The sequence below is a fragment of the Brienomyrus brachyistius genome, chromosome 6 (assembly GCF_023856365.1).
Source record: "Brienomyrus brachyistius isolate T26 chromosome 6, BBRACH_0.4, whole genome shotgun sequence".
NCBI classification, from domain to species: Eukaryota; Metazoa; Chordata; class Actinopteri; order Osteoglossiformes; family Mormyridae; genus Brienomyrus; species Brienomyrus brachyistius.
In genome coordinates, this window is record NC_064538.1 from 3,810,493 (window position 1) to 3,837,960 (window position 27,468).

Here is a 27,468-nt window from a genome sequence, read left to right on the forward strand (position 1 = left end):
CCTTATATGTGTGTGTGTGTTATTAAATAAAACTTACCAGCTAATAGTAACAGGATGCAATTCTAAGCACTTTTGTCAGGGTACTATCAACATGCTCTTCACAATACACCAATAATTTAGCCTGACCATAAACATCTGAGGATCACATCTTGCCATTTCCGGAGCCAATTTACATAATTATTCAAAAGGTGTTGTATATAGTACAAAATGTATGGCAGCCAATCTCTCCAACAGCGCAACAAACAAACTAAAAATAATACGACGCCCCAAGGTTTCCTAAGAGCCCACAGGATTGGAGACCTCTGACGCCTGCTCCATGCTTTGGGTGGCTGGTCTCTGCTTAAAAAAACAGCAATGTTATTGTAAAATGTAGCGCAACACTAAGAAGAAATGTAGTATAGTAAAAAGTATCAATATTTGCTGTAGGATGTAATAAGGTTTAATTCAAATATCCACTGCTGCATTTACTTGAGTATAGATAGGTGAAAAATGTAGCCTACTTAAGTACAGTAAGGAAGTAATTTTATTTCGTTACTTTCCACCACTGATTTAATAGGAACTCATATATTATGATTTGTTCACTTGACTACATATATAGTTATTTAAATAATAGACATGCCACCTGTCCCGGAAGTTCCAAGAGACTCTCGCGTGTTGATAGCGGGCTCTCTGGCGCGCACTCTCCTTCTCCATAGATTTATTTAAGCTCTGGGGGTCTTCGCTCTCTCGCGCGCGCTTTCGTTCTAAAAAACACATGTCTTGGATATTCTATTTAATTTGTGGGCGTCAGGGAGCCACTATCAACATGCGGGAGAAATATGGGATATTTGTAATCCGTACTCGGTATTTTACACCACGGTAAATTGGATAGAAATAAAGACATTTGTACATTAATAGACAGTTGCAATAATTAATAAACAAGAATAAACAGTAAAGGTGCAAAGAATATCCGGCAAATATTGCATGGAATTCCAAAGTAACGGTTCAGAAAGAAATAACATTGCACTGTGGGTATTGCAAATTGAGCAAATGAATGTTCTGTGAATGTGTTTGCCCGGTTAACGACCTTGTATAGCTGGAACAGTGCAACTGTCTCCATCTGTTGTTAAAAGTGTCCGTCTGTTTGGCCAAGACGACCTGCAGAGGGCAGAAGTCATTGTCCAGTATAGCTAGCATTTTCCAGTCTCCATTGAGTGGCTCACTAGATAGATTATAAATTAACAACCCGTTTTACAGTCTCTTCAACTTTCGACATGAACAATGTTTTATTGTAACAGTACGGTAATAAAAACTAGGCAGGATCACCTTATAGGTTTAGTAAATTTTATAATCAAGGGTAACAGTGATCACTCAGCCTTGATAAAAAAAAACTATGTACCAATTCTCTTCAAATATTAATCTAAAAGAAATAACTATTTAGATTAACTAAAACAGCACGTATTATATAGTTCAAATACCTCAGTTCTTGATGTAGTTAATAATTCAGTCCAATTGTTCACCCGAAATAGATCATAGTTCATAGATCATAGTTAATAGGTCATAGTTTGATTATTCCCAGATGTGTTTTTATTGGACGCTATTAATTTTGATTGCAATAGACACTAAACGCTTGATTCTTTTGAGATTCATCCTAGTGTCATGTAGCGGTAGTTCCATCTAACTCATTGTCCCAATTCGGAAAATGGTCGGTCATTTGAGTTGACCAATGAAAATAAAGAGAGATGCCGAATGACGTTGACGAACAGTAATTCCGACGAATCAAAGGATAGAGTGGGAGGGAATTGCGCCTGCAATATTATGCAGCTTCAAGTCACAATCAGCCCAGTTCGATCGGCAACGGGAGCGGAGGAAGGTGCGCTGTGAGAGCCCGAAGGCTGCAGCCCCCATTGCCACCGGCCCAGGTTACCATCTAGCACCGGGAAACACACTTGAAAACCCACCGACGGCACCAGTTCTAAATTACCAACGAGAACCGACCATGAGCAGCGAGGTCGAATCACAACAACAGCCACCACAGCCTGTCGTTGAAGATGAGAGCTCATCCAGCCCGGCAGCCGCTACTACCGCGGGGGATAATAAGAAGGTTATTGGTAAGCATTTAGGAGCCGTTTTCGATAAATTTGAGTCTTATTAGTACCAGAACAACGTGCTGCACATGTAGCTGGTCAGCAGGGGTGTGGGAGTTCATTTTGTGGATTCTTTTAGGTTAGTATGTATCATCAGCAAGTCATTGATATTATTATTATTATTATTATTATTATTATTAGTTATTGTTGTTGTTATAAATAACACTTGCAACAACGATACTTATAGTTACCATTATGCTTACTCATGTAGATCTTTTGCAGTAATAATTACTGAATAATAACCGAGTTAGGCTTATGTAGTCAATAAGCCTGTCTATCAGTTCTGCTGGAGATTATCTAACCAGGTAGATAAGTTCTGAAGATGCATTAAATGGAGAGAGGGCCAGATTAGTAGACGATCTGCGTGTGTGTAATGACGGCCGAAATGGCCCCAGCTGTCACATCCTGCCTAAGGTACCCGAAGCGGCCCCTGTTAGTGACCCTTATTCCCAGCCTGTAAAGAGAAGCCCCTTCCGCACCATTGCAGTTTCTCCAGCTGCTCAAGTTCTCCTTTTCGACCAAGTAAAGAGGAGCGTGAGCTACTGTACTGCCAGTGGCTTATGGAGGTGCCAGTGTAGCGGAGGCAGCTTGCCGTTAGCGGCGCAGGGGATGCCCGCGATGCGGCGATGCGGCACTGCAGGCTGCCGGCCCGGATGCATTGTCTCTTTGTCTCCGTGTGCGCGCGCCTGCACGGACCGCTCCTTCCTATTGCGCATCGCACTCCTGTAATTTCATGCAATTTCAATTGCGGGGATTTTTTACAGCTATCCAGGATTTCCATCGTTAGTCTAAAAAAGAAATACAGGCCGGACGTTTGTCTAACCAGACGAGCTATTCTTTAGCGAGCTAACGGGTAAGAATACTAGGTGCGTTTAGATTAGGAAATTTTATTCAAAATGTCCGCCATGCGGCTTCTGAGGCGAAATGAATTTGTTTTTGTTTGCAGAGTGATTTTTAGCATTCTACGACTAAGGGAATTAATACAAATATTTTGTCATGTATACTTATGGCAGGTTTCATTTGCCGTCTCGTTTTGATCCGGATGGCCAGGTATTGTACAGACACATTCAATCGGCAAATGAGTAAATATACCCTAAGTGGAGTTTGAGTTTTTATGTCTCATTATTATTTATTTGTTCTTATCTGTCCCGTGTTTTAAATGATGTTTCATGCGGTGTAGTTAGAAACCACCTGCCGTCAGTCTGACACACAGTATGCGACGCGATCACCCCGAAAAAAAGCTGACAAGCGGTATAGATGATGCGCTTCTTACCGCATCCGAAGTGTTCATGCTTTCATTTGCATCTGGCTCGTTAAGTCAGCTCGTACCTCGTAGTTCTTCATCCACTCGCTAAAAATCTCATTCGAGTAACTAGTCATGGCAATATACCGAAAGCGTTCCGATGCCACGTTTTCCGTTTTGTATGGGGTCGCGTATGCCAGGTATTTGTCAAATTATTTTTGCAAACCTTGTGAAATAAGTACAAGTGTCTATTTTTTTACAGGTTCCTATTGGATTCTGTATTTTGTGCGTCTAAGAATTGGGTTGATTGTCAGACTCGTTTAATATTTTTATTTAAAAAAAAAAAAGCAAAAAACGATGCACTTTATGAGGCTTAAGCTCTGGGGTGGAATTTTTACTTTGTATGGATTTGAACATTTAAACGGTAGGGATATTTTAATGCATCTTGCCTTAAATACATAATTTTACAGTTTTTTAAGCATGCATGTGTGTGTGTGTTTTTTTTTCTCCCCAGCAACAAAGGTCTTGGGTACAGTCAAGTGGTTCAACGTAAGAAATGGATACGGTTTCATCAACAGGTAAATGCCCTCCACTCCACTAAGGACATAGATATGCCCTATAGGCCAGTTCCTGTTCTAATCCTATCATAGCTGTTAGGTACTTATTCCAATGATGCGTCAGTCAGCATCATGCTCATTTTACTACATCTGAAGGGATTATTCAGCCAGTAAGCTAGTGTGATCCATGCCCGGTTCCTCAGTGATGCCTTAATTCAGCACTGATGAACAATATTAACTGGGCTTTGTGTTTTTTTTTTCTTGTTTACAAGGAATGATACGAAAGAGGATGTTTTTGTCCATCAGGTATGTATATTTTATGCGTATAGTATATCTGTACACTTCCTGTTCTGGTGCTATGGAAATAAATGACGTTGTTTCTTTTGCCCTTGGCTTTTAAGACTGCAATAAAGAAAAACAACCCAAGGAAGTACCTGCGTAGTGTTGGAGATGGAGAGACAGTGGAGTTCGATGTGGTGGAGGGGGAGAAGGTAATGAGGCTGTTGTGGTGGGGGGGGTATATTTGTGCTAATAGCAGAGCATGGTGTGGAGATGTGTGATTGCAAGCGAAAGACAAATAGACTAGGATCCACAATGAGGTGGTCAGAGCAAATCAGAACAAGCAGTTTTTTTGTGTTCTTTTAAACTACATTTAACACTTGATATTAACACTTTTTTTGTTTCGCGTTTGGTTAATTTTTTTGTGTCTTTGCTAATTGAACTTTTCTTTACAAATGAATTTATTTTCTCTGTGTTTTGTTCATAGTTAATGAAATAAAAATGCATTCTTTAGTTTTCTGTTCTGCAGCGTTTAGCTATAATCATCGCACTGCGCGTGCAGTAAAAAGGCAGTGCACGCAGTTATGCTTCACTCTCTTTGTGTCATTTCCTGTGAAACGGTGCTTCAGGGTGCAGAGGCCGCGAACGTCACCGGGCCAGGGGGGGTCCCAGTCCAGGGGAGCAAGTACGCCGCAGACCGCAATCGCTACCGCCGTTACCCGCGGCGCCGGGGCCCTGCTCGTGACTACCCGGAGAGTTACCATAGCGACGGGGAGGGGGACGACCAGGGGGGCCCAGAGGGTGGTGCGGACAGCGAGCCGCAGCCCGTACAGCAACGCCGGCCCGCCTTCCCCGGTCGCCGCCGCTACCCACCGTACTTCGTTCACCGCCGTTATGGCCGCCGGCCCACCTACAGCACAGCGCCACAGCGGGGGGAGGTGACCGAGGTGTGTGCTGCCCCCTCCCGCTTAGAGGAGGGCTGCCCAACTTTCTGATGCCCATGTGAGAGATGGGGGGGCCAGTGGGTCAATCATCGATTTCATAAATGTTCATAAATACTTCTCAGAAAGAAACGGAATGAATGAATGTGAGAGACCATAAAAAACTGAAAATATATAGTGAAAAAAACTCCAGCCTCAGACCAGGGGGGGTGGGAACCTCTAAGTTAGAGGAAAAGGGGCAAAATTTCATCCATAACACCTCAGAAATCCCCCCCCCTCCCATGAGCTTGTACCTGGACGGATGGATTCATGGATTGATTGATTGTGATTGTATATGTAATTATTTTAGGTCTTTTGGTCTCAAGCTGGATTTCTGAAAAAGTGATCTGAAATGATACATATGTAGAATCTCTCAGTAAATGAGGGAATATTATCTGGCCGGTTAAGGGGCTCAGGTTCGGACCGAAAGTGTCGCAGCCATTCAGGTACTGGGTTACAGAACCCTGATCTTCTCGCTTGTTTCCATTTATCTGGTCTGGGCCACATGGGTCCTGGAGGCTGTCCCAGGCAGCACTGGGTACATCCTGGATGGCATGTCAGTCCAGCTCTGGGCTTACACACACACTCAGATACACGATGGCAGTGTTTTGTAATCCGGTCCACGGGACCCACAGCCAGTTCAGGTTTTTGCTCCCTTTCAGCTCCTTACTAGGGACTGTCTGGCAGGGACCTAGGAGAGAGCAAAAACCTGAACTGGCTGTGGGTCCCCGATGACTGGATTGGGATACACTGTCCTGTGGGCAATTTAGAGAGTAACAGTCAGTCTAATTGCCGAAGGTGAACATGGAGGCTCCAGTCACATGGAGCAGAGGCAGGATTTGAGTGCTCAGCCACAGAGGTATGAACCAGTGGTGTTTATCCTGTGTTTCCCACTGCAGGGAGGTGAAGAGGAGGAGAACCAGTCTGGCCCAGAACAGAGCGCCAAACCAGCGAGGCAGAACTACTACCAGGGGTTTCGGCCAAGGTTCACAGCCAGGTTTGCTTCCCGTCGCCCTCCGATCTGGACCAGACAGGGCTTAAGAAAAAGCTTAAAGCTAAAGGACAGAGAATTTGATCTGTGACATTAACGTCGCACAGGCTTAATACATACAAACAGAACCAAAATCAAGATAAAAGACTTATCCGAAATAAGACACATTTTTGGGGCATATGATCTGTTTTTAGCATTTAACATTTTAACAAGTGTTAAAATTTGTGGATTTTGAAATGATTATACTTTATTGAGACCCATCATTGCACTAGAATCCACGCTGACCGCAGGGTGAGCTCCCCCTGCCGGCCACACCAACACCTCTTCCAGCAACGTAGTCTGAAGTGCAGGTGGTATGACTGCTGGCAGGTGACCGGCGCCGAGGTTTAGCCCACTGAGCCACACGCTGCCCCCTTGTTTCACCCGACAGCAGTACGATGTCATCGCAGTCCTGAGCTGCAGCCGCTTGGTGAAATAATGTTTTTTTCTGACATTTTGCAATGCGAAGTGTCTTCAACACACGCCTGACAAATTTAGCAAACAGTGACCGTCAGTAGTGTGTCCATTTCCCTGCAGACATTTCTACTTAGAGCGCAACTTATGGTTTTTATATGTAAACTTTCTTTGGATAAATAGATGTTGTTTGTATAATTACGAGTTTCTGCTCATCTGCATGTATGCAGGTATTTTTTTTTTCTGGGTAAATTCAACTTTTGTTGATTGAAGTCCTACCCCCTCACACCCCCGACTCAGGGCGCCCCCCCGTCCCAGACCACCGCGGGATGCTGAGGAGGATAAGGAGGCCCAGGACACTTCCCAGCGTCGCTACCGCCGCAACTTTAACTACCGGCGCAGGCGCCCGCAGGCCACCTCTGCCGGCACGAGGACCCAGGAGGGCAAGGAGAACAAGGTGACCAGCAGGGCGCCAGAGAAGCCACCTGCTCCCGACGCCGAGCAGCAGGGCGGCGCCGAGTGACACGCATCGGCTGACCGTCTCTACCATTATCCGGGTGGGTCCACTTTGTAGACAGGCCGGGCTCTCTGAGTGGACTTCAGCTGGTCCTTCACATGGACAGTGAGCACGAACCCTGTTTCAGCGCCAGCGTTGTAGCTGATAGGTGTAGAGCTGTTCTCCGCACCCTGTAGCGTCCAGCTGTTTTGTCAGTTTTCCTGTCCCTGTATTCAGCATCTCAAGCCTATATTTGGCCAAACTGGTGTCTCTCTCTGTGGGCCAAAAAAACCAGTAGGGGACATGCGGCGAGGGAGTGAGTGTGGTGAAGTTCACCGCCCCGCTTGGTGTTCTGCCCAGCCCAGCTCACTCTGCAAAGACATTAAAGCCCCCCCCTTAATCTTGACCAGTGAGTTGGGCTGGGTTTGCGAACACCCACAAAAAATAACGAGGTAATGCGGTGGATGCAGCAGACCAGACATGCTGCATCACTCAGTCCCTATTTCCATGGTGCCCATGTAGACTGGGATTGCGAGTGTTGGGCTGAATTAAGGTCACTTCTTCAAGGAACTGCTGCTCCAGTGATGAGTTCAGATTCACCAGGCTGTAGACACCTACCTTTTCAAACAAGTGCAACATGTATCATAGTGGTTATAGTGGTGGGTTCGTATTCAGAAGGTTGCTGGTTCAGATCCCCGTGAGCATGCTTAGCTCTTGTAAAACTTTGCACTGTACAAATGCTTCAAATTGCTTTTGTGAAAGTCGATGAGTGAATGTGATGATACAAATTTTCTGTTTCAGCTGTCAGAATGAACCACTGAAGATCTGAGCAATAAGGAGCAGATTTGACTCGACATCGAAAGCTTGCAGCTTGCACCATGACCAGAATCCCACCAATTTGCCTGCAAAACCTATGCAGCTCAATTTTTTTTCCTTTAATTTTATGTAACAGGTCAATTTTTTTTCCCAAAACGGCAGACTTTTCTAAAATCGGTCTTAAGTTTTTACACAAGTTTTTAAAAGACAAGTAATTTGATATCTGGTCAATTTGACATTTTTAAACTTTTTATGTGTACAACATGAATTTTAACAAGGCAAGCGCAAATAAAAGTCAAAGGAAGAATCGTATATCAACATTTTTATTATGAGTGATAGCCATAAATCTTACTGACGGGAAGTTGACACAAAATACGGTCAGATTAAAAGTACCACATTTAAAGAAAGTTCATCAACAATTACATCTATGAAAGAAGTTCACAGTTGTTACACAGTTCATCCAAATTCCAATGAAATGTTGGCCCAGGATCTTTGACCATTACAACACATAAAATATTGTTCGATCTGCTATTAATTTACTTTTCTGTACATTAAAAAAAACAAAACAAAAAACCATTCAGTAGCCTTTTCACAATTATCCATTTTTTTAGTCCCTAGCCTCCTGCAGCCAGGGCCAGACTGATGGTGGTCTGTAGATGGGTGGTCTGTCTAGGAGTGCGATGTGACTAACTGATCCTGGTGGGGGAGGTGGGTCACACGTTGGTCTCGCGCAACCTGCGCATGCGCCGCATGTTGTTCTCTGCAACCACGCAATCTGTGATCTCTGTGGTGTAGCTCGCAGGAAACCAGCCTTTCTCTCCATCACGCATGCGTTCCCCATAGTACCAGCCTGCGGGGGGGAGGAGCATTATATGATGAGGTGGACCCCAATACACTGTGTTCTGCACATATCACCCTTATAAACCAAGTAGCGGTCTTAGTGGAAGCCTCTCCGTGCACTAGTTCCCTTCATCCATGAGGGACCACCACTCTGACTCACTTTAATGTCCCACAGACACTTGGGCACTGAAGTGGCATATTAAGCTTCAAATACATATATGAAAAAAAAAGTACTAAGAAAATATTCCTTGTAGGGACATAGTCAGGCCTGGCCTGGGATTAAAAATCAGCCTTGGACTTCTGCCCTTATAGAACTACCACACATGCATATCTACAAGGAATTATCTGGCCCACAAACCCACCGGAAAAATGCCCAGTACATCAGACAGCCAGTCCGGGCCTGGATATATTGTTCAAAATTCACTTAAATCCACAGTACTTCAGCTGCCGGGATCAAATAAAGTACGTCTGTCTAAGTTCACATGCCCATGGGGATGGGTGCATAGGAACTGGGGGGGGGGGGTATTTAACTACTTCATTCATAAAAATAAATAGGACTTTGTATATCAATTACTAAACTCTGTCCCCCTCCAACATCAAACTCCTATGCTGCCGCATGAGGAAGACGATGCAAGCTGCACCTCCACCTGGAACAGCCCCAGAGCTGCTGCCAATCTGCCGCAGCAGAAGGTCCTGGCAGATAAGAAGATTTATTCTAAAGAGGTGAATTAGAAGACTGGGGCCTCACCGTCCTCCCTCTGGAGGATGAGCACAACCTCAGCCTGCTGCAGACCGAGCTCGTCGGACTCCTTGGGCATGTAGGCCTTGTTCACCTCACACTGCGTCAGACCTGAAGGCATCAGAGAGAAGCAGGGAGGGAAACATTCAGAGAGTGACAGCGTGGGTGAGCATGAAGGTGAACAAAGATCCTGAAAGGGGCTCTTTCGGGCTCCTTACTGGAAGTGGGGTCTGTTTGTTTTCGTTTACGCAGAGCTGTCACCCAACGAGCGCGATCAATCCTGCAGGAGTGAAGAAAAGCAAGGATGAACAAACCCTCCCCCCAGCATTACAACACGCAAGCAAGGCAGCCCTGATCCACCACTTAAAAGTTCACTCTATATGGTATAACCACTGTGAAGCCTCCGATTTAAAAAAATAAATATATTGAAATATAACATTATGTTATATTGAAATATAACGGTATGTAATTCATTTACAGCAAACTGTGACTTTAAGATAAAACATTTAGAGTTTGCATCTCTGTTAAACAGATTTCTTAACCTGGATTGCGATGAGTTCATCATATGCATTTCTGAATACAACCAGCAGAGGGCATGGGGGGGGGGGGGAGCAGATTAACAGCAGCACAATGGGAAAAGCAAAAATGGGGGTTAGTGCGGGGCTCACTGAGACTCGGCCGCCAAGGCGATCTGCTCGGTGCGTCCCTCGCTGTTCTTCTTCATAACCAGCTTCAGAGGGAAGAGGCTACTGCTGCCCGTCTTGGACGACTGAGACGGCTGCTTGTCGGAGCAGTCCAGCTCTACCTCCACGTTGTCCATAGTGGCGTAGTCGATCACAGTGAAGCTTTCTTCACTGGAAGATGCACAGAGCGATATAAAATCACGAGGCATTTATTCAAATTGACATGTAATAGGCCTGCACAATATCACATCACAAAATAAATGCGATATAATCTGTCCAGTCGGCGGCTTAAATCAGACCTATACAGACATTGACTTATTCCCACAATTTGGCAAACAGATTATTAGCATGTCTAAAATATTAATGAGATGCATATTGTGAAGCCCCAAAGTTAGTGATCGGTATAAATTAGGCCAGGGGTCTCCAACTCCGGTCCTGGAGAGCTACTGTCCAGTAGGTTTTCTATCCTACCTGCCTTCTGATGAACCACACCTGCTCTCAGGTAAATACCAGGAACAGCTGTGGCTCATCAGAAGCCAAGAGGGACAGAAAACCTACAGTATAGTAGCTCTCCAGGACCGGAGTTGGAGACCCCTGAATTAGGCATATCCTATGTTTATTACATTACTTTAACAGAGCACACTATATGCTACTGTTTTGGTAAATCATGGAAACCATAAGCACTGAAGTGGCGGTGAAGAAGGAGACAGCTAAGCAGCTACAACATCTTTTAGAGGTGGAGATACTGTGGATGAACAAGGTAAAGAGACATCGTGGTGTAGCGGTACTTTATAGTCACACACGTTCATTAAACATAAGGCTATGGCAGTCATCTGAAGCCCTGCTGATTATTGCACATGTGCACATATAAATAGCGACGTTATCTATTGTACAGCCCCGGTCTTCTTCCCACCTCTTCTTCCGCGTGACGATGAGTACATCACTGAACAGGAGCAGGTGGAAACTCTTGTGGCTCTTGTACGGCTTCCAGAAGATGCTGAGCTCCTCAGTGCAGACAAGCAGCTCCCCACGTTTGAGCAGCCAACGTGAGGCGGAAATCAGGGGGAAAGGCTGAAGGAACATCACACTGCCATGAGACGGCAGGAGAACCCCCCACTCTCTGCATTTATGTATCAAGTACCTAGTAAGCAGTACTGGAGCAGGAGCTACATAATTTCAGACAAACCAAGAAGCTAATAAGATGCTAATAATAATAATGTTAATGTCAGTTATCACAGCATATGCTTCTGTTTATTATTTAAAAAAAATCTGTGATATGGGAATCATGCCAAAGGATCTAAGGGGTTATGTAATCCCTTTAAGCTTGTAAACTTACCTTAGATGTTGCCTGCAATTTATTTAAGGTATTATCTACACCCTGTACTCTCCTCCCCCTTTCTGGTTTACTGCTGTTTTTACTGTCATTCATTATTACAGTTTCTGACAAAGCAGCAAAAAGCTTTTCATTACGCCGTGCAGCTGTACACAACAAGCATCCTGAAAACACAGCAGTGGTGACGAGGGTGAATGCAGCCCGAGGGCCAGGAAATCGCCATGGCGACAGTACCTTGATCTTCCCAAAGTCCATGTGCTTCTGAATGGTGTACATCTGCTCTGTTCTCTCCATGGTTCGGGCGCCGTCATTGCACTTCTTCACCAGCTGAGGGCGAACGTTTGCCATCCTTAACACTACGCCAAAATGAGGTTTTACTGAAAACGAAATGACTCCCCCTGGCAGGAAGAGCACCTGGCTCCTGGTGAGCATCCAGGCCTGGCCTGACCCCACCCTGTGCACAGTGGAACAGGCCTCAGCACCTGCCCAATAGCAGGCCTTGGCAGCCCCTCCCAGAATACCTTGCTTATGGTCTTTAGTGCAAACATAGCAGACCCATGTTCAAACGTCTTCTCAGGAGTCTTCTGGCATATGGTCTATAAAATAATGAATACAGTTTTTAAATTAAAATGAACAACAATAATTAATACAACAACAGTAAATTATTCTGTCGTTCATGTTAATAATGTCATATGTCCTGTAGTTATTTTGTTCATTTTATCTTTATCCTGATTTTTCTATGCACATCTGGCTTTTAGATTACTGCACATTTCCCTGTCATTCACCAACACTGATGCATTCTGGGCTCTTCTACAAAATCACCCATAAATATGAATTACGATGTGACTGTTTGTCTGCCTGAAGCAGTGAGTGAGTGGGGGAGTGGGGCACACAACTGACGTCCAAGAGTAGTGGCAGACGGGTGACTCGCTGCATGGGGAGGATCAGGAAGGAGATGATGGGCAGGCCTCCACACTCCGCACTGCTCTCTATCCGCTTCAGCACCTCTTTGAATGTTGTGTTGCTTGCACTGCAGGACAGAGAGTGGATATTTGCCTGTCAGCAATGAGCCTGACACACACACACACACACACACACACACACACACACACACACACACACACACACACACACACACACACGGCTGCGTAACCGAAAGGCCAGTCAGGGTGCCCATGCTGACCCCTGTGCACCGTCGAAAAGCACCGCCAACGCGTCAGAACCGGACCTTAGATCGATAAAGTCGCCATTTTCATGACCTTTCTGTTGCATCACGTGGACGGCCAGGTACGTGTCACACATATGTGGGAGGCGTTGGAGTCGGATCTGCCACCATGCAGCCCCCCCGTACGGAACACAGCTCCACACACTGTGTGTCGTGACACATTAGCATCATTAAAATGATATGCGGTTTATGCCATAATAATCTCTGTTGGTTTTTACCAGATGGGATAGTCTTTGTTCTCGCATCAACGAGCCGTGGCCTGTCAGCAAGCCACCCCGCGAGAGATACTCAGACCCAGCCGTCCGGCTACAATTATTTGGCCCTTATCAAATTCACTCAGGTCTTTACCCCTGCATTAAGCATGTCAGCTACAAGTACCGAATATTAGCTTACTGTCTAATATGTTCCAGACCTTGACTTGTGACATTTTTACAAAGTTGGTGACGTTATTTCGATTCAGAAGGGAGTGGTCATAATGTTTTGACTGCTATATATGGATGGTAAGAAGGTGCTCATCAATGGCATACTTCAGTTACTAAGGGTTTAATAAAGTCTACAGGGCTCCTAACTAGGCCCCGAGGGGGGGGGGGGGGGGGACTCACAGCAGCTTCTGCAGTGTCCTCTGCTGGAAGGTCTCATTGGAGCAGTAGATGATGTACGGCTGGAAGTGGTGGGTGGCATGTGTTTGCACAATGTCACTAATGTCCCTGATTACAGGGTTCTCCTGGTGCCGTCTGTCCAGTTCTTCGAAGAACCTGAAAAACGACAATCGAATTCTGTCAAGACAATCGGTACTGAAAAAAAAGTATGATTTTTACAAATCTGTTATAGGTTGCATCTCTGACATGCGGAGGCCTATTCCCAAACATCAGCCATTTCCCCGAACAGGCGCCACAAATGAAGTGGTATACAAGCTTCACAAACGATGGTTACCTTCCGACCTACTGGAGAATGTAAAGGATGAGAACCCTCGTGTTGCTGCCTAACATGTGCAGGTGTGAGTGGGCTCTGTGAAGCAGATTCAGGATGGCACGTCTACGTGTGCCTCTTATGCAAACTGTGGTGGTGGTAAGATGTCCCAGTTCTGCAGGTAGCAAGGAGCACAGCCTCAAACCAAGACCTTTCAATGTCCAGGCAGCTGATTTGCTCTTTCAGTCACCTTGCACCACTTGGTGAAAGGAGATGCGGTGGCCATCTTTATTTACTCCATCTGCTGGCATGCGTCGGCTGGATGCCCATGACCTGCGCCAGCCCAGTCCCCATTTTGCCTTTGAACCAAAGTTTTAAGACTTTCCAGTCAATCAGCCTTTGTTCTTGAAACTATCCCTCACAGAAAAAAACAGCAACCAAGTCAAGATCTCAACAGAACGCCGAGGACTGTCCATCATGCAGCAACAAAGGCAAATCGGGGTTGTTAAAAAAAATTATCGTGCTGAAGAATGTTAACTATTATACATTCCTTAAGTCTACCCAGACGTCTAACTCTGAGGTGCGTCAGGCAGCAGACTGACCAGGTGACATGGAACTTCTGCACCTGTACCAGGCTTGAGGTAGAAGGTAAGAGTCCAACCATCTGAAGAAATAAAAACCAGCCACATGCAAGCAGCCAACAGCGCCAGACTCTCACCGCTGGCTGATGGCCTGGATGACAGAGATGTTGGAGAAGAGGTGGTGGTGCTCAGTCTGCGTCATGGTGCCCTTCAGTTCCTTGTTGTTCTTGAAATGACGCACCAGGATGCTCAGGCTGTGCTGGTAGGAGAACTCAGAGGTGATGATCTCAAACATGGCCTGTGGAGCACACACAAGGGCACTGCCATCAGCAGGGGCAGCAGAACCCAAAGCTGCACCTCAAACCGCAGCAGCTAGGGGCTTTCACAATCACAGCCGAACCTCAGGGCAGACAATCCAGGATGGGGGGGGTCAACCTATCATAGGACACACTCACACATGCACACTTAGAGGCAATTTCCTAACTCCAATTAGCATCAGCATGTCTTTGGACTGTGGGGGGGAAACCGGAGTACCCAGAGGAAACCCCACGACAAACACGCAAACTCCACACATTTAATCCAGGTGGAGACTCGAACCCAGGTCCCAAAGGTGTGAGGCAACAGTGCTAACCACTGCACCACCAAGGTTACACCATGGTACCGGCCCAACTCTACAATCAATCACCGCTAAATATATATCTTTAGCTTTTAGACAAGGAGGAAAATAGTTGCTTGGATGCAGGAGGTGCTTGAATACATACGCAGAACAAAAATAATGTCAAGATCTGAACAGTCCAGCCCTACAAAGGTGAATCACAGTAGCTACACTGCTACTTAAAGTCAAAAAAAGCTTCACAGCTTTTTTAACTGTCCTCCCATATATGTAGCATGTAGGTAAACGATGTTTCTTGAAAACCAAGCAGAGCTGAACTAATTTATTCGGTCATGAGTTAAAACAGAGTCTAAGAAACCCAATTTCAGTTATAATTCAATTTTGACATTGTTTTTCCACTATATGAGTGCATATGGTAGGAAAAATTTTGATTATTCCATTAGCATGAATTGACAACCAGACTATCATGTTTCAGGGAAACAGGAAACAGTTCAGCTGCAGTGTAATTATTAAGATCTTCACAGCACAAACAGCAGTGAAATATGAGCCTCCGAAGGCGTTCAGAGTCATGGGAGGGGCGGCTAAGCAGCGTGTGAGCACCAGCACAGGGTGTGGCACTGGAAGCAAAGAAATAGCTCAGTTGTAGGTGCGGCCGCCCGCCATTTGTGCAGGGCAGGTCCTTCCGTGTGCACAGCAGTGACATTTAAAGCGAAGCTGAGCAAGATCACGCCACTGCACCTCAGGCACTTCACTGACCGATTCCAGTTTCATTTTGAGGCGAGTTCCAGCACACTGACCTCCTGCCGTTTTCGCTGCTCCGCCCCGATGGAATGAAGGATGTCCTGCACCTGAAAGACAAACCCTCTGATAAAGATCACGGAAGTCATAAGACCCCGTGCACAGCACAGACACAAGGACGCAGTTTCAGCTGAAGCATAACAAGCAGAAATATAAACGAGATCTGCAGCCCTTCATCCACTCAGAGATCCACAAAACACTCATTTACAGAAACATTACATTTACAGTTTAATCACACCAAAAAGAGTGTGCGGCAGATAGATTCTCTTTGAGGCTTTTCCCACGGTGGTTCCATAACCTGCCCGATTTTCACCATTTTATCTATGCAGATGCTTTTCACATCCATTTTTTTAAATACATCCACCAGTTTATCCGGAAAGCACAGGACATGCAGTAAGATGCCAGTCCACCAAAGGACACGGGCGCAGTCGGTACCAAGCCAGGGCCAAAATTCTGAAAACACGTGTGTCTAAATTACCGTCAGTACCAGGAATGCAATTCTTCCGGACCTTATGGTGGCAACATATATGAGTACAAGTGCTTTAACCCACCTCTCAAGCACCCCTCCATTTAAAAATAAAACAAAAACAGGACATACCTGAAATAAAATGGCTTATTACTCGTGAACCACTACATTCATAAACAGTCAGGTTTAAATCCTGAGGGTCAAAAAATGTGAACAGTCACACACCGATTTCTAAAAGTGTTACTTTACAGTAAATATTTTTTTATCTGTATAAGTTAGTGCATGCCCATAAATGATTTTGTGTTTGTTTTACTAACGACATTTTGCAGGACCCCAACACACTGCAGACGATGGTGAAGCCCACTCACCAGGTCATAACCTCACCTGCATTACCTGCTCATACCGCATATGAATCCAAAACCTACAGTACCAGTCAAGCAGTTTAATGAGGGTAAGCAGCCAATGAGTGCCCAGCATATGTGGGACCTCCCTCAGGACAAATGGAAGAGCATCCCAGGAGGCCACCTCATGGAACTGGCGTAGAGGAGAAAGTAAGGTCAGCCAGTCCCTGGAGCAAGTGGGGTTAAGGGTCTTGCTGAAGGGCCCAGTGGTCAGATCTCTCTGCCGACCCAGGGATTTGAACCAGCAACCTTCCGAGTCCCAACCCACATAGCTGCCCCCCACACAACAACGTTTTTTTTTTGTTTGTTTAATACTTTTTTTGGTCAGTACATAATCCAAATATGTCATTGAATAGTTTTTTTTAATTGTATTATTGTAAAATGTAGAGAATAGTACAAATTAACCTCTCTTTAGCTAGGTGTATCCAAACTTTTGACTGGTACTGTCCATGCCATAAACTGCCTTACAAAGACAGACCTAATGAAAGAGGCCAACCGCTCCGCGTTTCGCCTGTGTTCTCTCTTCACGGTATGACTTAGGCTCAACTCGGTTCCTAAATGCAACACAGCGTTATTGACTGTTCACACGCTGCACATCCTGAATTACCATGTGCCAATTTTCACAAGTCTGTGAGAATCTCTGTCTTATGTCACAATCAAACGCTAGCAGACTTAGCATTCGCTTGCATAAATTTGCATTACGAATCTATTCTCTTCAGCTGTCCTACAGTACTTTATGTAGGAGGTTGGAAATTTTTTGGTTCCAAGTAATTGGCAATGGCAATGCATCAATAAATTGCGACGTGTGATATGACTAGACCACAAGTGAGACCAGTAATGCTAATTATGCTCGGCAAGTGTGTGTGTATTCAGTGCCGGTCAGTGGCCACATGCTCTCCCCAAGCAAACATAACCGCCGGATTTCACCTTGTCCTGGACAGTGTGCACCTACAGCACTGGTGCCGAAGGGTTCCACCCACATGTGTTTTAATGGCCTGGAAAAAAACCGGTAAACCTAGTTCTCCTGAAAACGGCTTACTCAGGGTCGATGACACTCAGGGCTGATGCACGCGACAGCACCCAAACAAATAAACGTTAAGTGTAAATAGTGGATTTTTTTGTTATCTTCTGCTGACAATCCTTTTTCATCTCTAAGCAGGTATAACTAGATACAAGATAAAGCAGATGGCTCCCCTCTCCCAGCAGGGCTGGCTAACTCCTAGATAAGGCAGGTCTGGGAATGTTACAGTCCTGGGTGGCTAGAGCAGCAGACGGCCAGGGAATCCCCATCTCGCTCACCTGCGGAAGCTGACTCCAGGTGAGCTGCGTGGGCCGGTAGCTCTTGACCACGATGTCCCGCTCGGGTTGCTCATCCGTGGGCTCCGAGTCCCCACTCTGCCCCTCTGAGTGGAGACCTCTCTCTCGGATCTCTTGGTACAGCCTGGGGGGGTCTGGGGAAGGAGAGAGGGCTCTTCTGTGAGGGGAGGCTGCAGGTTCGAATCCAACCGTTCCCCCAGATAGCTTAGCTCTGGATCCCCAGCACTCTACACTTCACGGTCTCTGCTGAATACATACTAACCAAAACTTCAAGGAATTTCCTTAGAATAGCAATATGCCAAGAACCACTAAAAAAATCATTCCTAAAGTAAATATTCAACAGAAATGCACAATACTCTTTCAATTAACATTTCATTTGGACTAAGCAGACAATTAGTGTAAATTCTTACACTATAATTTAACACATATCTAACATAATAGCATCATAACATGACACTGTAAACATACCATCTTTGAAGGATCCTCCTTTCCTTTGGTTGGATTTCCTTCTTAATGTTTTCTAGATGTGAGAGATCAGCACCGTGAGATCGGTGAGTAACACTTTTCTTGAGTCCATAACCACACAGGTCTGCCTGCTAAGTCTGCAATCATCCAACGCTCAGAGCGGCGAACCAGCATCTTTATCAGCCAGGTTACGATCCTGCCCCACACATAAAAAGATCGCATTCCCCATGCCTGTACTTACCTCTGAAGACACTGAGGTGAAGTGCTCAGTATTCTTTCTGCAACTCCAACAACCACAGTCCATTACGCAGCACACCCAAGATGGGCTTAACACCTTGGTGTTTTTAAAATCCTGCCTACAGCCCTGCAGAGTCCCTGATATTTTCAGGCTGATCCTTAGAGTCGTAGATGAGTCCCACACTCACATTCAAATCCAATACCGAGCAGCTATACAGGTAAATACCGCTGCACGTGCACTGAAGGACACAGGTGAGAGGTGAGATTTCAGGACTCAAAGTGACCCTTTGCCCACCAATCACCTTAAACATAAGAACTTTATCTGAACCGGAACTGGAACTTCATAAGTCACAGCAGTACTACAGAGAAATGCAGCCTGGGGCCGCGTTTCGGAGACGTCGCATTATATGCGGGAGACGGTAAGCCTTAGATGACACTTGCCTTATCACTTTCTTGGCTGGACAGAGGCTGGGATCCTGTGCCCCCCCCCTCACCCATGGGCTTCTGCGTGGACAAGGGCAGCGGCGCACTATCAGGGGGAGCGGCGACTGCCACGCGGTATGACATGTTCCGGCGGTTTCTGCGGAAGCCGACGCCCTCGCCGTCGCTGTCGTAGTCCTCCCAGGACACCTGGGGCAGCGCGGGGGTGGGCTGGTCCTCCCGTACCACGGGCAGGGTGACCACGGTGGTATGATGTCGGGGCCTCGGTCGGCTGGTCACTGCCAGGTTCTTTGGGATGAGCTGACGCTTGCTCATCTTCCAGGCGGCCGGGCTCTGACTACTGAGCAGAGCCGACCCCTGCGGCTCATTCGGGGCATCTGCCATGGCTCCCCCACCCGCTGTTCCAAATCCAATCGCCCCTGGAGTAAGAGAGGTGCCTGATCACCCGTGGGACTGTCCGGAAGCCTCGGAGACACACCAGGCCGATGTTCTTCCTCTCTTCATGCAAATGTCTCCCACCAACGCTGTGCCAACCAGAGACCCCCAGATATGGTTCAAACACGTGGATCGCTGTCATGGAAAACACAGGACACCTGGTTGGGGACCCGGTATGATGACATGCTGATCTGTTACAGGGTGAGTATTCTTACACACACACACAGGTTTGTAATTATGTCTTTGTGCGGACTCTCCACTCATTTCTATGGGAAAAAAATGCTAATGCCAACATGACGACCTTAACCCCTAGCTAGCCCTAACCTTAACCATGAGTAACCAAGCAAAGTACGACATGTTTGACAATTCACAGATTCTCATCTTTGTGTGGACCTGAAAAATGGTCCCCACAACATCAAAATAACTCTGTTTTATTACATTTGGTGTTCACAATATAATATAAACATAATATCTCTCTTATACACATACATACACACACTTGTATTCATATCTGTGAGGGTACTGTACATTCCTTTTTATGGGCGAAAACCCTAATCCCATCTATGACAATCTTAACACCCACGCAGCCTAACCCTATAGCTTTTTATCACATTGTGGGGATATTTATATAATACATACATACATACATACTTACATACATACATGCGTCGTGGCCAGTTCACCTAGGTGCGCGTCCTTCAACTTCTGACAACATGACAACACACACATACACGCAGAGTCCGTTCGCCATCAAATCATACACACAGCACACAGGTATATAAACGCTTTAAATCTACGTTTACAGTGTCATTCAAAATTCACCAGTTACTGAATCAATACACTGTAACGCCGCCTCTACTAAAATTCCCTAGAGAACTTCCAGACTGTTGCGAAACACGCAGTTTTAACATTGACTTTTCTTTCCCGCAGGTATTATCATGGCCGCGGAGGCTGTTTTAATCTGCCCCCGAATTCCAGCGCAGAGCTGCGCTTCATTATGACTCGCAGGGGTCGCGGACTCAACAAGGGAAAAAACAGGAAGAACTCATGGCAGCGACACAACGGAGCCATTCTGCAAATACAAACAAAGTCACCTGCCCGAATACCTGCAATGTTACCTGTCCGACAAATCAACTGTTGCTACTGTATATAAGTATGTAGAAAAATAAATCACAACCGGAGTAAAAGTGCTTCACGGCCACTTTAAAGTTATGCCACAAAAATAGCTGTTGGGTATTGCGCCATGTCATCAAATATCGGTCCACTTTTACGTATTATTCTGCATAACTTCTAAACATTTGTCGCGTGTCGTCGGATTTCCTTGCTGTATATCCAACATCATGGGCTTCGATCGGAAGCTGGACAGCTGCACTGCCGCCTTACTCGATTCCTCGACAGCCCCATGTTCGTAATGGGAAATTCGCTTCACTAGTATGTCGCTTTGGAAAAAAACGTCAGCTAAATGAATAGAAATAAATGACATCCGCTAAAATCGCGATCACCTGACTAGTTACCCATACGTCTTTAATATAAAAGCCATATCCATATTTTTTTATTGAAACGTACCTGCACCACTGGAACGCCGCGGACCGTCGCGTACTGTTCCGGAGAGCCGCCGGAGCCGCCGCGTTCTCCCCGTTTCCGCCCCGTCCCTGTCCCGTTCCTGCTGATCCAGGTGTATAGCACTTCCTACTTGTCAGCGTATTACTCAATCCGCCAGCTCACTGTAGGTGTGACCTCCATTCCGTTTCCTTAAGTACGTCCTACGGCAACGATTTGATTGAAAAAAAAATAAAGGAATACCTGGCTCACGTTTCTATCCTTGCAGTTAAAGGAATACAGTAGCAGCCTACAATGTGGAGTAGAATGTCTGCTGTGTTCGACAACACAAGGGACATAATAATGCGCGAATTTATATTGCTTGTTATGGTTATATTGTGATTTTTGCGGAGAAATCCTTTATATGTCAAAACTGTGAGATGGGAGCTTGATCTGCATATTTATTTGTTTTATACTGTTAAACTACTTATTACCATTGTTCACAGGCCTACATTAATACACTTATGTATATTACTTGTGCATTATGTATTGTCTTCAGTCTAGCTCCCTTGTGTTTTGCACCTTTAGTGCACTGTTGTAGCCTGGGGGGGGGGGGGGGGGGCTGATTTCCTGCCGCTGTATACCTGCTTGTGGCTGGTATGACAATAAAGCCCATTTGACTTGGCGTATACGGTGCAAAGGTTTATCTAAGGGGGCAGCATGGTGGTGCAGTGGTTAGCACTGTTGCCTCACACCTCTGGGACCCGGGTTCGAGCCTCCGCCTGGATCACGTGTGTGCGGAATTTGCATGTTCTCCCCATGTCATCGTGGGGTTTCCTCCGGGTACTCCGGTTTCCCCCCACAGTCCAAAAACATGCTGAGGCTAATTGGAGTTGCTAAATTGCCCGTAGGTGTGCATGTGTGCGTGAATGGTGTGTGAGTGTGCCCTGCGATGGGCTGGCCCCCCATCATGGGTTGTTCCCTGCCTAGTGCCCATTGCTTCCAGGATAGGCTCCGGACCCCCCGCCACCCAGTAGGATAAGCGGTTTGGAAAATAGATGGATGGAGGTTTATCTAAAATTATTTCAGTTGATGTCCCTGTCAAGCAACAATTTTTATGAAGTATATTGTAACTGAAAAACAGTAAGTGCACTAAGGTGGATTATGAACTAAGAAATACATAAAAACGGTGCAGTGGTCGGCTCCTACCTCCCGGGTCCCGGGTTCGAGTCTCCACCATGGGTCCAAGCGTGTTGGGTTTGCATGTTCCCCCCATGCCGTAGTGGGGTTTACGTCAGGTACTCCGGTCCCCCCCCCATCGTCCAAAGAATGCTGAGGCTAACTGGAGTTCCCAAAATGCTCGCAGGTGTGTGTCTGAATGGTGTGTGTACCCTGCAGTGAGTTGGCCCCCCATCCTGGGTTGTTCCCTGCCTTGCTTCTGAGATATTCTCCGGACCCCCATGACTCTGCACAGGACTGACAATCGGGGGGCCTGAAGCGCATTATAGGATGCAGTGGGACATGTCTGGGATGCATTAACATGCTCAACTCAACAAGAAACTGTCTTGGCCTATAATATTCTTAGTTTCACCTCTTAGAGACTATAAAAAAAATCACTCTTCACGTTTCCCATTTTACTTATTTTCTGAAATTAACTGTGACTTTATTGCTTTTATTGCTAATTCACTGGATCTCTAAAAATCAATGATGGGACTTTTGAACTGCAGTCAAAAACTTGTGGTTCGATGCAGCTGCAGATTCTGCTCAGTAACTTGTTTCTACTCACAGAACCCAGACATTTCATGGACCATCATGGTATCATACAGAGCATCAGGTCACCGACGGTCCATTACAAAAGGCCCATAATGTCCACGACTTGCTTACATGCTCGCCAGCATTACTGAGTGTGAGTGTTGTGCGTGGCTCGTTGTGTTACTTTGCGTGTTCTGGGACTAGGCCACAGGTGACTGGAACACACTGGGGCATTCTGGGAAAAAAGGCTCACAGGGGAAGCTGCTGTGCCACTAACTACGCTGTGCTTATGGTGAGTTTCATTTTATTATTTAGGAACAATGACTACCATAAAAAACCTTACCTGTCATTACTGACATCTCCCACAGACAGAGATCTGGGAGGAATTTGGGAGGAATTCATGACACAAACACATGCAGTGTATTTTTTTCTATGCATGAATGCAAAGCATATTGAAGTCTGAAAATATTTTATTTTTTACACAGTGAAAGTTCTATAGAGGCAAAACTGTGAACAGTAAAATAATATAATATTAGTACAATACAATTAAGGGATTGTATATTTCCGCATAAAAAACTCTGATAATGGCAAAAAGTCTCTATTTTTAAATTTTAACATGAATATGGCATCCAATGAAGTAAATTCAATATCCCCAAATGGATTCTGAATTAGTACCATGAATTTGTCTGTAGATTCCTATATATATATATATATATATATATATATATATATATATATATATATATATATTGTAGTATTTAAAGATTTTAAAAATTAAGCCTTATGCATTTTTCACTATATAGAATAGAAAGCAATTTGTTATACACATCTCCAGAAAGACACATTCGGTACATTAAAGAGGTCACTATATTCTACAATTTTTTAAATACATATTGTGCTGCTCTATGCATTGGAATGGTTTTAAAGTTTCTGAATGTCAAAAAATATTAAGGAACAAGCACCTTGGTAGTCATCCTACAGCATGAGAGCAAAATATTTGATTCCAATTGGTCCAATTGGTATTGATGAATGATTTGAATTAACTTAGAATTCTACACCAAGGCACAGTTCACATAAACTTTGGTGGGGATTATTTTCATAAAGAGGTTCTATGTAACCAGCAGTTTTAGTAATTCATTGCAATATGGACTTTTTCTCGGTGGTATGTAATGATAAATGTGTTATGCGGTGTTGGGCATTCTGGGAATTTTGCTGTTTCCACAGTAACTATAGGTGCCCGTGATATTAATGTGACAGTGACTCAGGAATAATGGCTCCAAATTGTGTAATTATTATTCCTGTTAAAATGCAAGAAAGACTGGAGTGATTTCTATATTTATATTCGACGATCTTACTGATGTATGAGGGTTTCATCACATCTCAGACTACACAGGACCAGCACAGGACCTATTAATTGTAGGTAACTAAGAGATGAAGCTTTTCGTGTTTCCATCACGATTTCACATCTGATGCTTATGCAAAGCACAGACCTCCTGGGGTTTGTCGTGTCAGTCAATGCCGCACTCCTCTGGCCTTACGAAACGACCCAAGATCTAAAAAACATGACAAGCAGCCAGCGTTCGCCCTGTACTGTTCTGCACGACACGAGCAGGGAGACGGACCGGCATGAGGACAAAACTCAGTGGTACGGCGGCTCTGATGACCTGTGCATTAGCATCCGCTCGCTAATCCTGTTTGCTTTTCTACGTCGGGAGATTTAGACCGACTGAGGGTCACGCCACACTCGTTTGACACAGGTCTTGCCGTAGTCTGCAGCTCTGTATCTGTCTGGGATAAACGTGGCAGTGGAAGAAAAAATAGCAACTGGCAAGTTGAAACATTTAATAAGATTACAGTAGCAGGGCAGCTAAAAGCTACAGGGACTAAGGGTTCTGGATCCGTGGCCAACAGTTTACAAAGGCAGAGCAGCGGTCTGTGCAAACAGTGCCGATTCCTCTTCAAGTGCTGGTGTCTGTCACGCAAGTCTTTAAGGGGGGGCTGCCCTATAGTGCGTCAAGGATCGTGTGCAGGGCGTGAGGTGTGCAGCCCACTTTGGGGGGAGGTCATCGTGGTCCTTTATTAGGGGAGGGGAGAGGTGGGCAGGGCAGGATTATGGGGAGTGATCTTCTCTGTGCTCATTGAAGCAGGATGGGGGAGTCTAGCCAAGGGAAGGAGCTGTAGGTAGGGGACGACTGGGAAGGAGGGAGGGGCTCGGTCTATTGCAGTGTTTCCCAACCCAGTCCTTGAGGACCCACACACAGTCCACATTTTTGCTCCCTCCCAGCTCCTGGTAGGGAGCAAAAACATGAACTGTCTGCAAGTCCCCGAGGACCAGACTGGGAAACACCGGTCTATTGTTTTGTGATGTCTCCTTTCTTGAGGATGATCTGCCGCTGCCAGGGTGCCAGCTTGGTCTCGTCGTAGCCCAGGGTGCGAAGCTTCTCCAGCTCAGACTTCTCCTCGTTCTCCTTCTCCATTTTCAGTCTCTCTTCCTCTCTTCTGCATGGATGAAGGCACTGCTTTGTAGGTTACAGACATTTCTCCCATTGATGGATTTAATGCCTTTTTAATGAAGATTACAATCGCTGAATGGAGTCGATATAAAGACTGAACAAAAGCAGACAATGTGTTCTTAATGACCAGCAGATGCCGAGCTGACTAGAGATGAAATACTTCACAAAACGGCCTCTAGAGGGAGAACCTCTTCAGCTTACATTTGCCTATAAATTACTTTAATATGACAAAATATAAATTCCAAGTTCCTTTGTGTTCTTTGTGTTCATGCAACAATACTTATACAGGTTACAGTTTCCCCCAAAGGATGGCAATCGTTTTTTTTTTTGTTCACTTAGGTGAACGAATACAATTTTTTATAAAACAACATACAAAATAACCACGTTGTAAACAAATCTGATTGGCTCAGAGACCCAGTTAGCACCATGTGTCATACCCACACACATACAATGGTGACAAACGTAAATGTGAACATACTTACCTTTTTTGCTCCCTGTGTGCATGCGGAAAGAAAAAGAAGAGAAAAAAGAGAAAATGTAAATATCTATAAGACAGTGGTTCCCAATCCGGGACTCAGGGACCCGCAGAGGGTCCATGCACTGCGCTTCTCCTCCCGCGCTAAGCTGCAGACGTGCCACAGAAATGCCCAGCATGCCACACCGGTGCTGCCACGTCCGTGACCCGGCCCTGGTGAAATGTTAAACCGCGTATTTGATAAACACAACGTCTACACGTTGTTCTGCTGATGGTTATTAAAGTTTTAAGGGACACAGAGTCATTGTATAGCAGGCCGGTGGACGAGCCGCACAAAGCCGAGGGGGTTGTAAGCAGTAACTCGCATTACCGGGTCAGACCTGTGCAGCCATGCCCGGTGTTTATAAATATCATTTAATAATTCTGATTTTAGAATTTATTCACATTTACCTGATAACAGGTTTGAGTGAATAACACAGCAGGGATGGAAACTCGTGTCAAAAAGGCAAGAAAAAGGCATTTTCACTGGCATTCTTCTGATAAAAGATACTTTTTATTGATTGAAATTCTCTTTTCACCGCCACCGTCTTGCTCTCCATGAGAATAGGCTTGGCCGTGACGGGCAGCCACCCGCTGTGGGGCCCAGGGAGCTTGGGGTTAAGGGTCTCACTCAAGGACCTACAGATGTGCCAAAGCTGGGCTTGAACCAGCAACCTTCTGGTCACAGGCACAGAGGCTTAGCCCACTGCTGCCTGCTGGTTGCATATGAAAAGTTACACCTGTATATTGTCCTTGCGTGTGGATAAATGGCATGGATGACGAATCTGCGGATGGAATGAGGGATCGACGGAGGTGAAGCTGCAACTGAGGAATTAGTGCCCAGCAGGCAGCCATGAAGGTCAGCGAGAAAGTGAAGCCAATTCACAGGAGCAGGGGGATGCTGGGAAAGAGCGGCAGCCCCCACTGACCTCTCCTCATCCATCTTCTTCTTCATGATGTCCCTCCTCCAGGCTGGCATGGATGCCAGGCGGGCTGCCTCCTCCTCAGCCTGTAACGAAGGGGAAGAAGGTCTGGCCCGAAACCCAACACACTTAGTAACAACTTTAATGACTCGACACAGTGATGCGTCTCTATGACAGCACTGCGTATGGTCATTCTCGGATTGGAGTGCCCGATGGCTAAGAACATTATTACAATGGAGCTGACTAACATGTGGGACTGGGTAAGCGGGCAGGAAGGCGACAGTAGCTGGCAGCTGAGAGCATTCACAGCGCGGGAAACACGATCCTCTGCAGCCCTTTAAATCATAATGGAAGGGAGGCAGTCATTTCATCGCTCTCGTCTTGCCTCCAGATGGGTCACTCTCAGTGAGCGGGCACCCCCCCCCCCCCCACCCCACCCCTGGGCGTCTGGTAACACGATCGGACGTTTACATTTTTAACGATATTCCCCTGGGAATTATCGAGTGGACCGGAGATGCCTGTTGATAGATAGGCAAGGAAAGGGAGTCGTGCCTGTGTAATGTTACAGGCCCAAGCAGCCGCGAGCCAAACCTTCGGCTTTTGTGTCTCCTGAACCTGGGCAGCTCTGCAGGAAATGCATTGTGATTTCAGCCGAACGTCGCCTACTGCACCTTACAGGGGCGAGACATACCAGAGGTGCTGTCGGGATTGAATAACTAACCATAAAAATTTTAATCACCTCCACAATACAGACACTGCATAAGGTTGTGTTTCCTGTACTAGAATATTTGAAATAAATTACC

General features: G+C 45.7%; 3 protein-coding genes across 6 annotated transcripts in view; 1 reads left to right on the top strand and 2 right to left on the bottom strand.

The window, feature by feature from the left end:
• Window positions 1–1,802: 1,802 nt before the first annotated feature.
• On the top strand, window positions 1,803–8,253 carry ybx1 (Y box binding protein 1). The gene is made up of 8 exons (XM_049017226.1): window positions 1,803–2,090; window positions 3,884–3,947; window positions 4,199–4,232; window positions 4,328–4,417; window positions 4,835–5,152; window positions 6,085–6,182; window positions 6,930–7,186; window positions 7,927–8,253. The coding sequence occupies exons 1-7, from the start codon at window positions 1,979–1,981 to the stop codon at window positions 7,150–7,152; spliced, it is 939 nt and encodes a 312-aa protein (XP_048873183.1). The 5' UTR covers window positions 1,803–1,978; the 3' UTR covers window positions 7,153–7,186; window positions 7,927–8,253.
• On the bottom strand, window positions 8,249–21,148 carry arhgef16 (Rho guanine nucleotide exchange factor (GEF) 16). Of its 3 annotated transcripts, none has more exons than XM_049017215.1 (15): window positions 20,991–21,148; window positions 18,990–19,559; window positions 18,315–18,366; window positions 17,829–17,980; window positions 15,662–15,712; window positions 14,389–14,549; window positions 13,364–13,516; window positions 12,437–12,566; window positions 12,058–12,132; window positions 11,771–11,863; window positions 11,117–11,274; window positions 10,189–10,374; window positions 9,739–9,800; window positions 9,530–9,631; window positions 8,249–8,791 (listed from the first exon to the last, which is right to left on the bottom strand). In XM_049017215.1, the coding sequence occupies exons 2-15, from the start codon at window positions 19,371–19,373 to the stop codon at window positions 8,655–8,657; spliced, it is 1,896 nt and encodes a 631-aa protein (XP_048873172.1). In that variant the 5' UTR covers window positions 19,374–19,559; window positions 20,991–21,148; the 3' UTR covers window positions 8,249–8,654. The 3 variants fall into 3 exon arrangements, with proteins under 3 accessions (XP_048873172.1, XP_048873174.1, XP_048873173.1); XM_049017217.1 differs by having other exon boundaries at window positions 18,990–19,408; window positions 20,991–21,130; XM_049017216.1 differs by having other exon boundaries at window positions 18,990–19,513; window positions 20,991–21,125.
• A 3,392-nt stretch (window positions 21,149–24,540) lies between these two features.
• espn (espin) overlaps window positions 24,541–27,468 on the bottom strand; it is a 40,712-nt gene continuing 37,784 nt past the window's right edge. Inside the window, exons 13-15 of one of the 2 annotated variants that reach the window (XM_049017213.1) lie at window positions 26,672–26,751; window positions 25,711–25,722; window positions 24,541–25,214 (exon numbers count right to left, since the gene is read on the bottom strand). In XM_049017213.1, coding sequence (XP_048873170.1) covers window positions 25,067–25,214; window positions 25,711–25,722; window positions 26,672–26,751 — 240 coding nt within the window. In that variant the 3' untranslated portion in view covers window positions 24,541–25,066. Of the gene's footprint in view, window positions 25,215–25,710; window positions 26,752–27,468 lie in introns of both variants that reach the window. The other variant, XR_007398522.1, reaches the window with a different exon arrangement.

What these genes read in the sequence shown, in the direction of transcription:
- arhgef16 (XM_049017215.1), bottom strand. Translation starts at nt 19,373, where the DNA reads ATGGCAGATGCCCCGAATGAGCCGCAGGGGTCGGCTCTGCTCAGTAGT. An exon ending in AGGAGGATCCTTCAAAGATG is followed by an intron (nt 17,981 to 18,314) that starts GTATGTTTACAG and finishes CTCCTTCCCCAG; the next exon opens with ACCCCCCCAGGCTGTACCAA. An exon ending in ACAAACAGACCCCACTTCCA is followed by an intron (nt 9,632 to 9,738) that starts GTAAGGAGCCCG and finishes TGATGCCTTCAG; the next exon opens with GTCTGACGCAGTGTGAGGTG.
- ybx1 (XM_049017226.1), top strand. Translation starts at nt 1,979, where the DNA reads ATGAGCAGCGAGGTCGAATCACAACAACAGCCACCACAGCCTGTCGTT. An exon ending in ATGTGGTGGAGGGGGAGAAG is followed by an intron (nt 4,418 to 4,834) that starts GTAATGAGGCTG and finishes ACGGTGCTTCAG; the next exon opens with GGTGCAGAGGCCGCGAACGT. An exon ending in CGGCCAAGGTTCACAGCCAG is followed by an intron (nt 6,183 to 6,929) that starts GTTTGCTTCCCG and finishes CCCCCGACTCAG; the next exon opens with GGCGCCCCCCCGTCCCAGAC.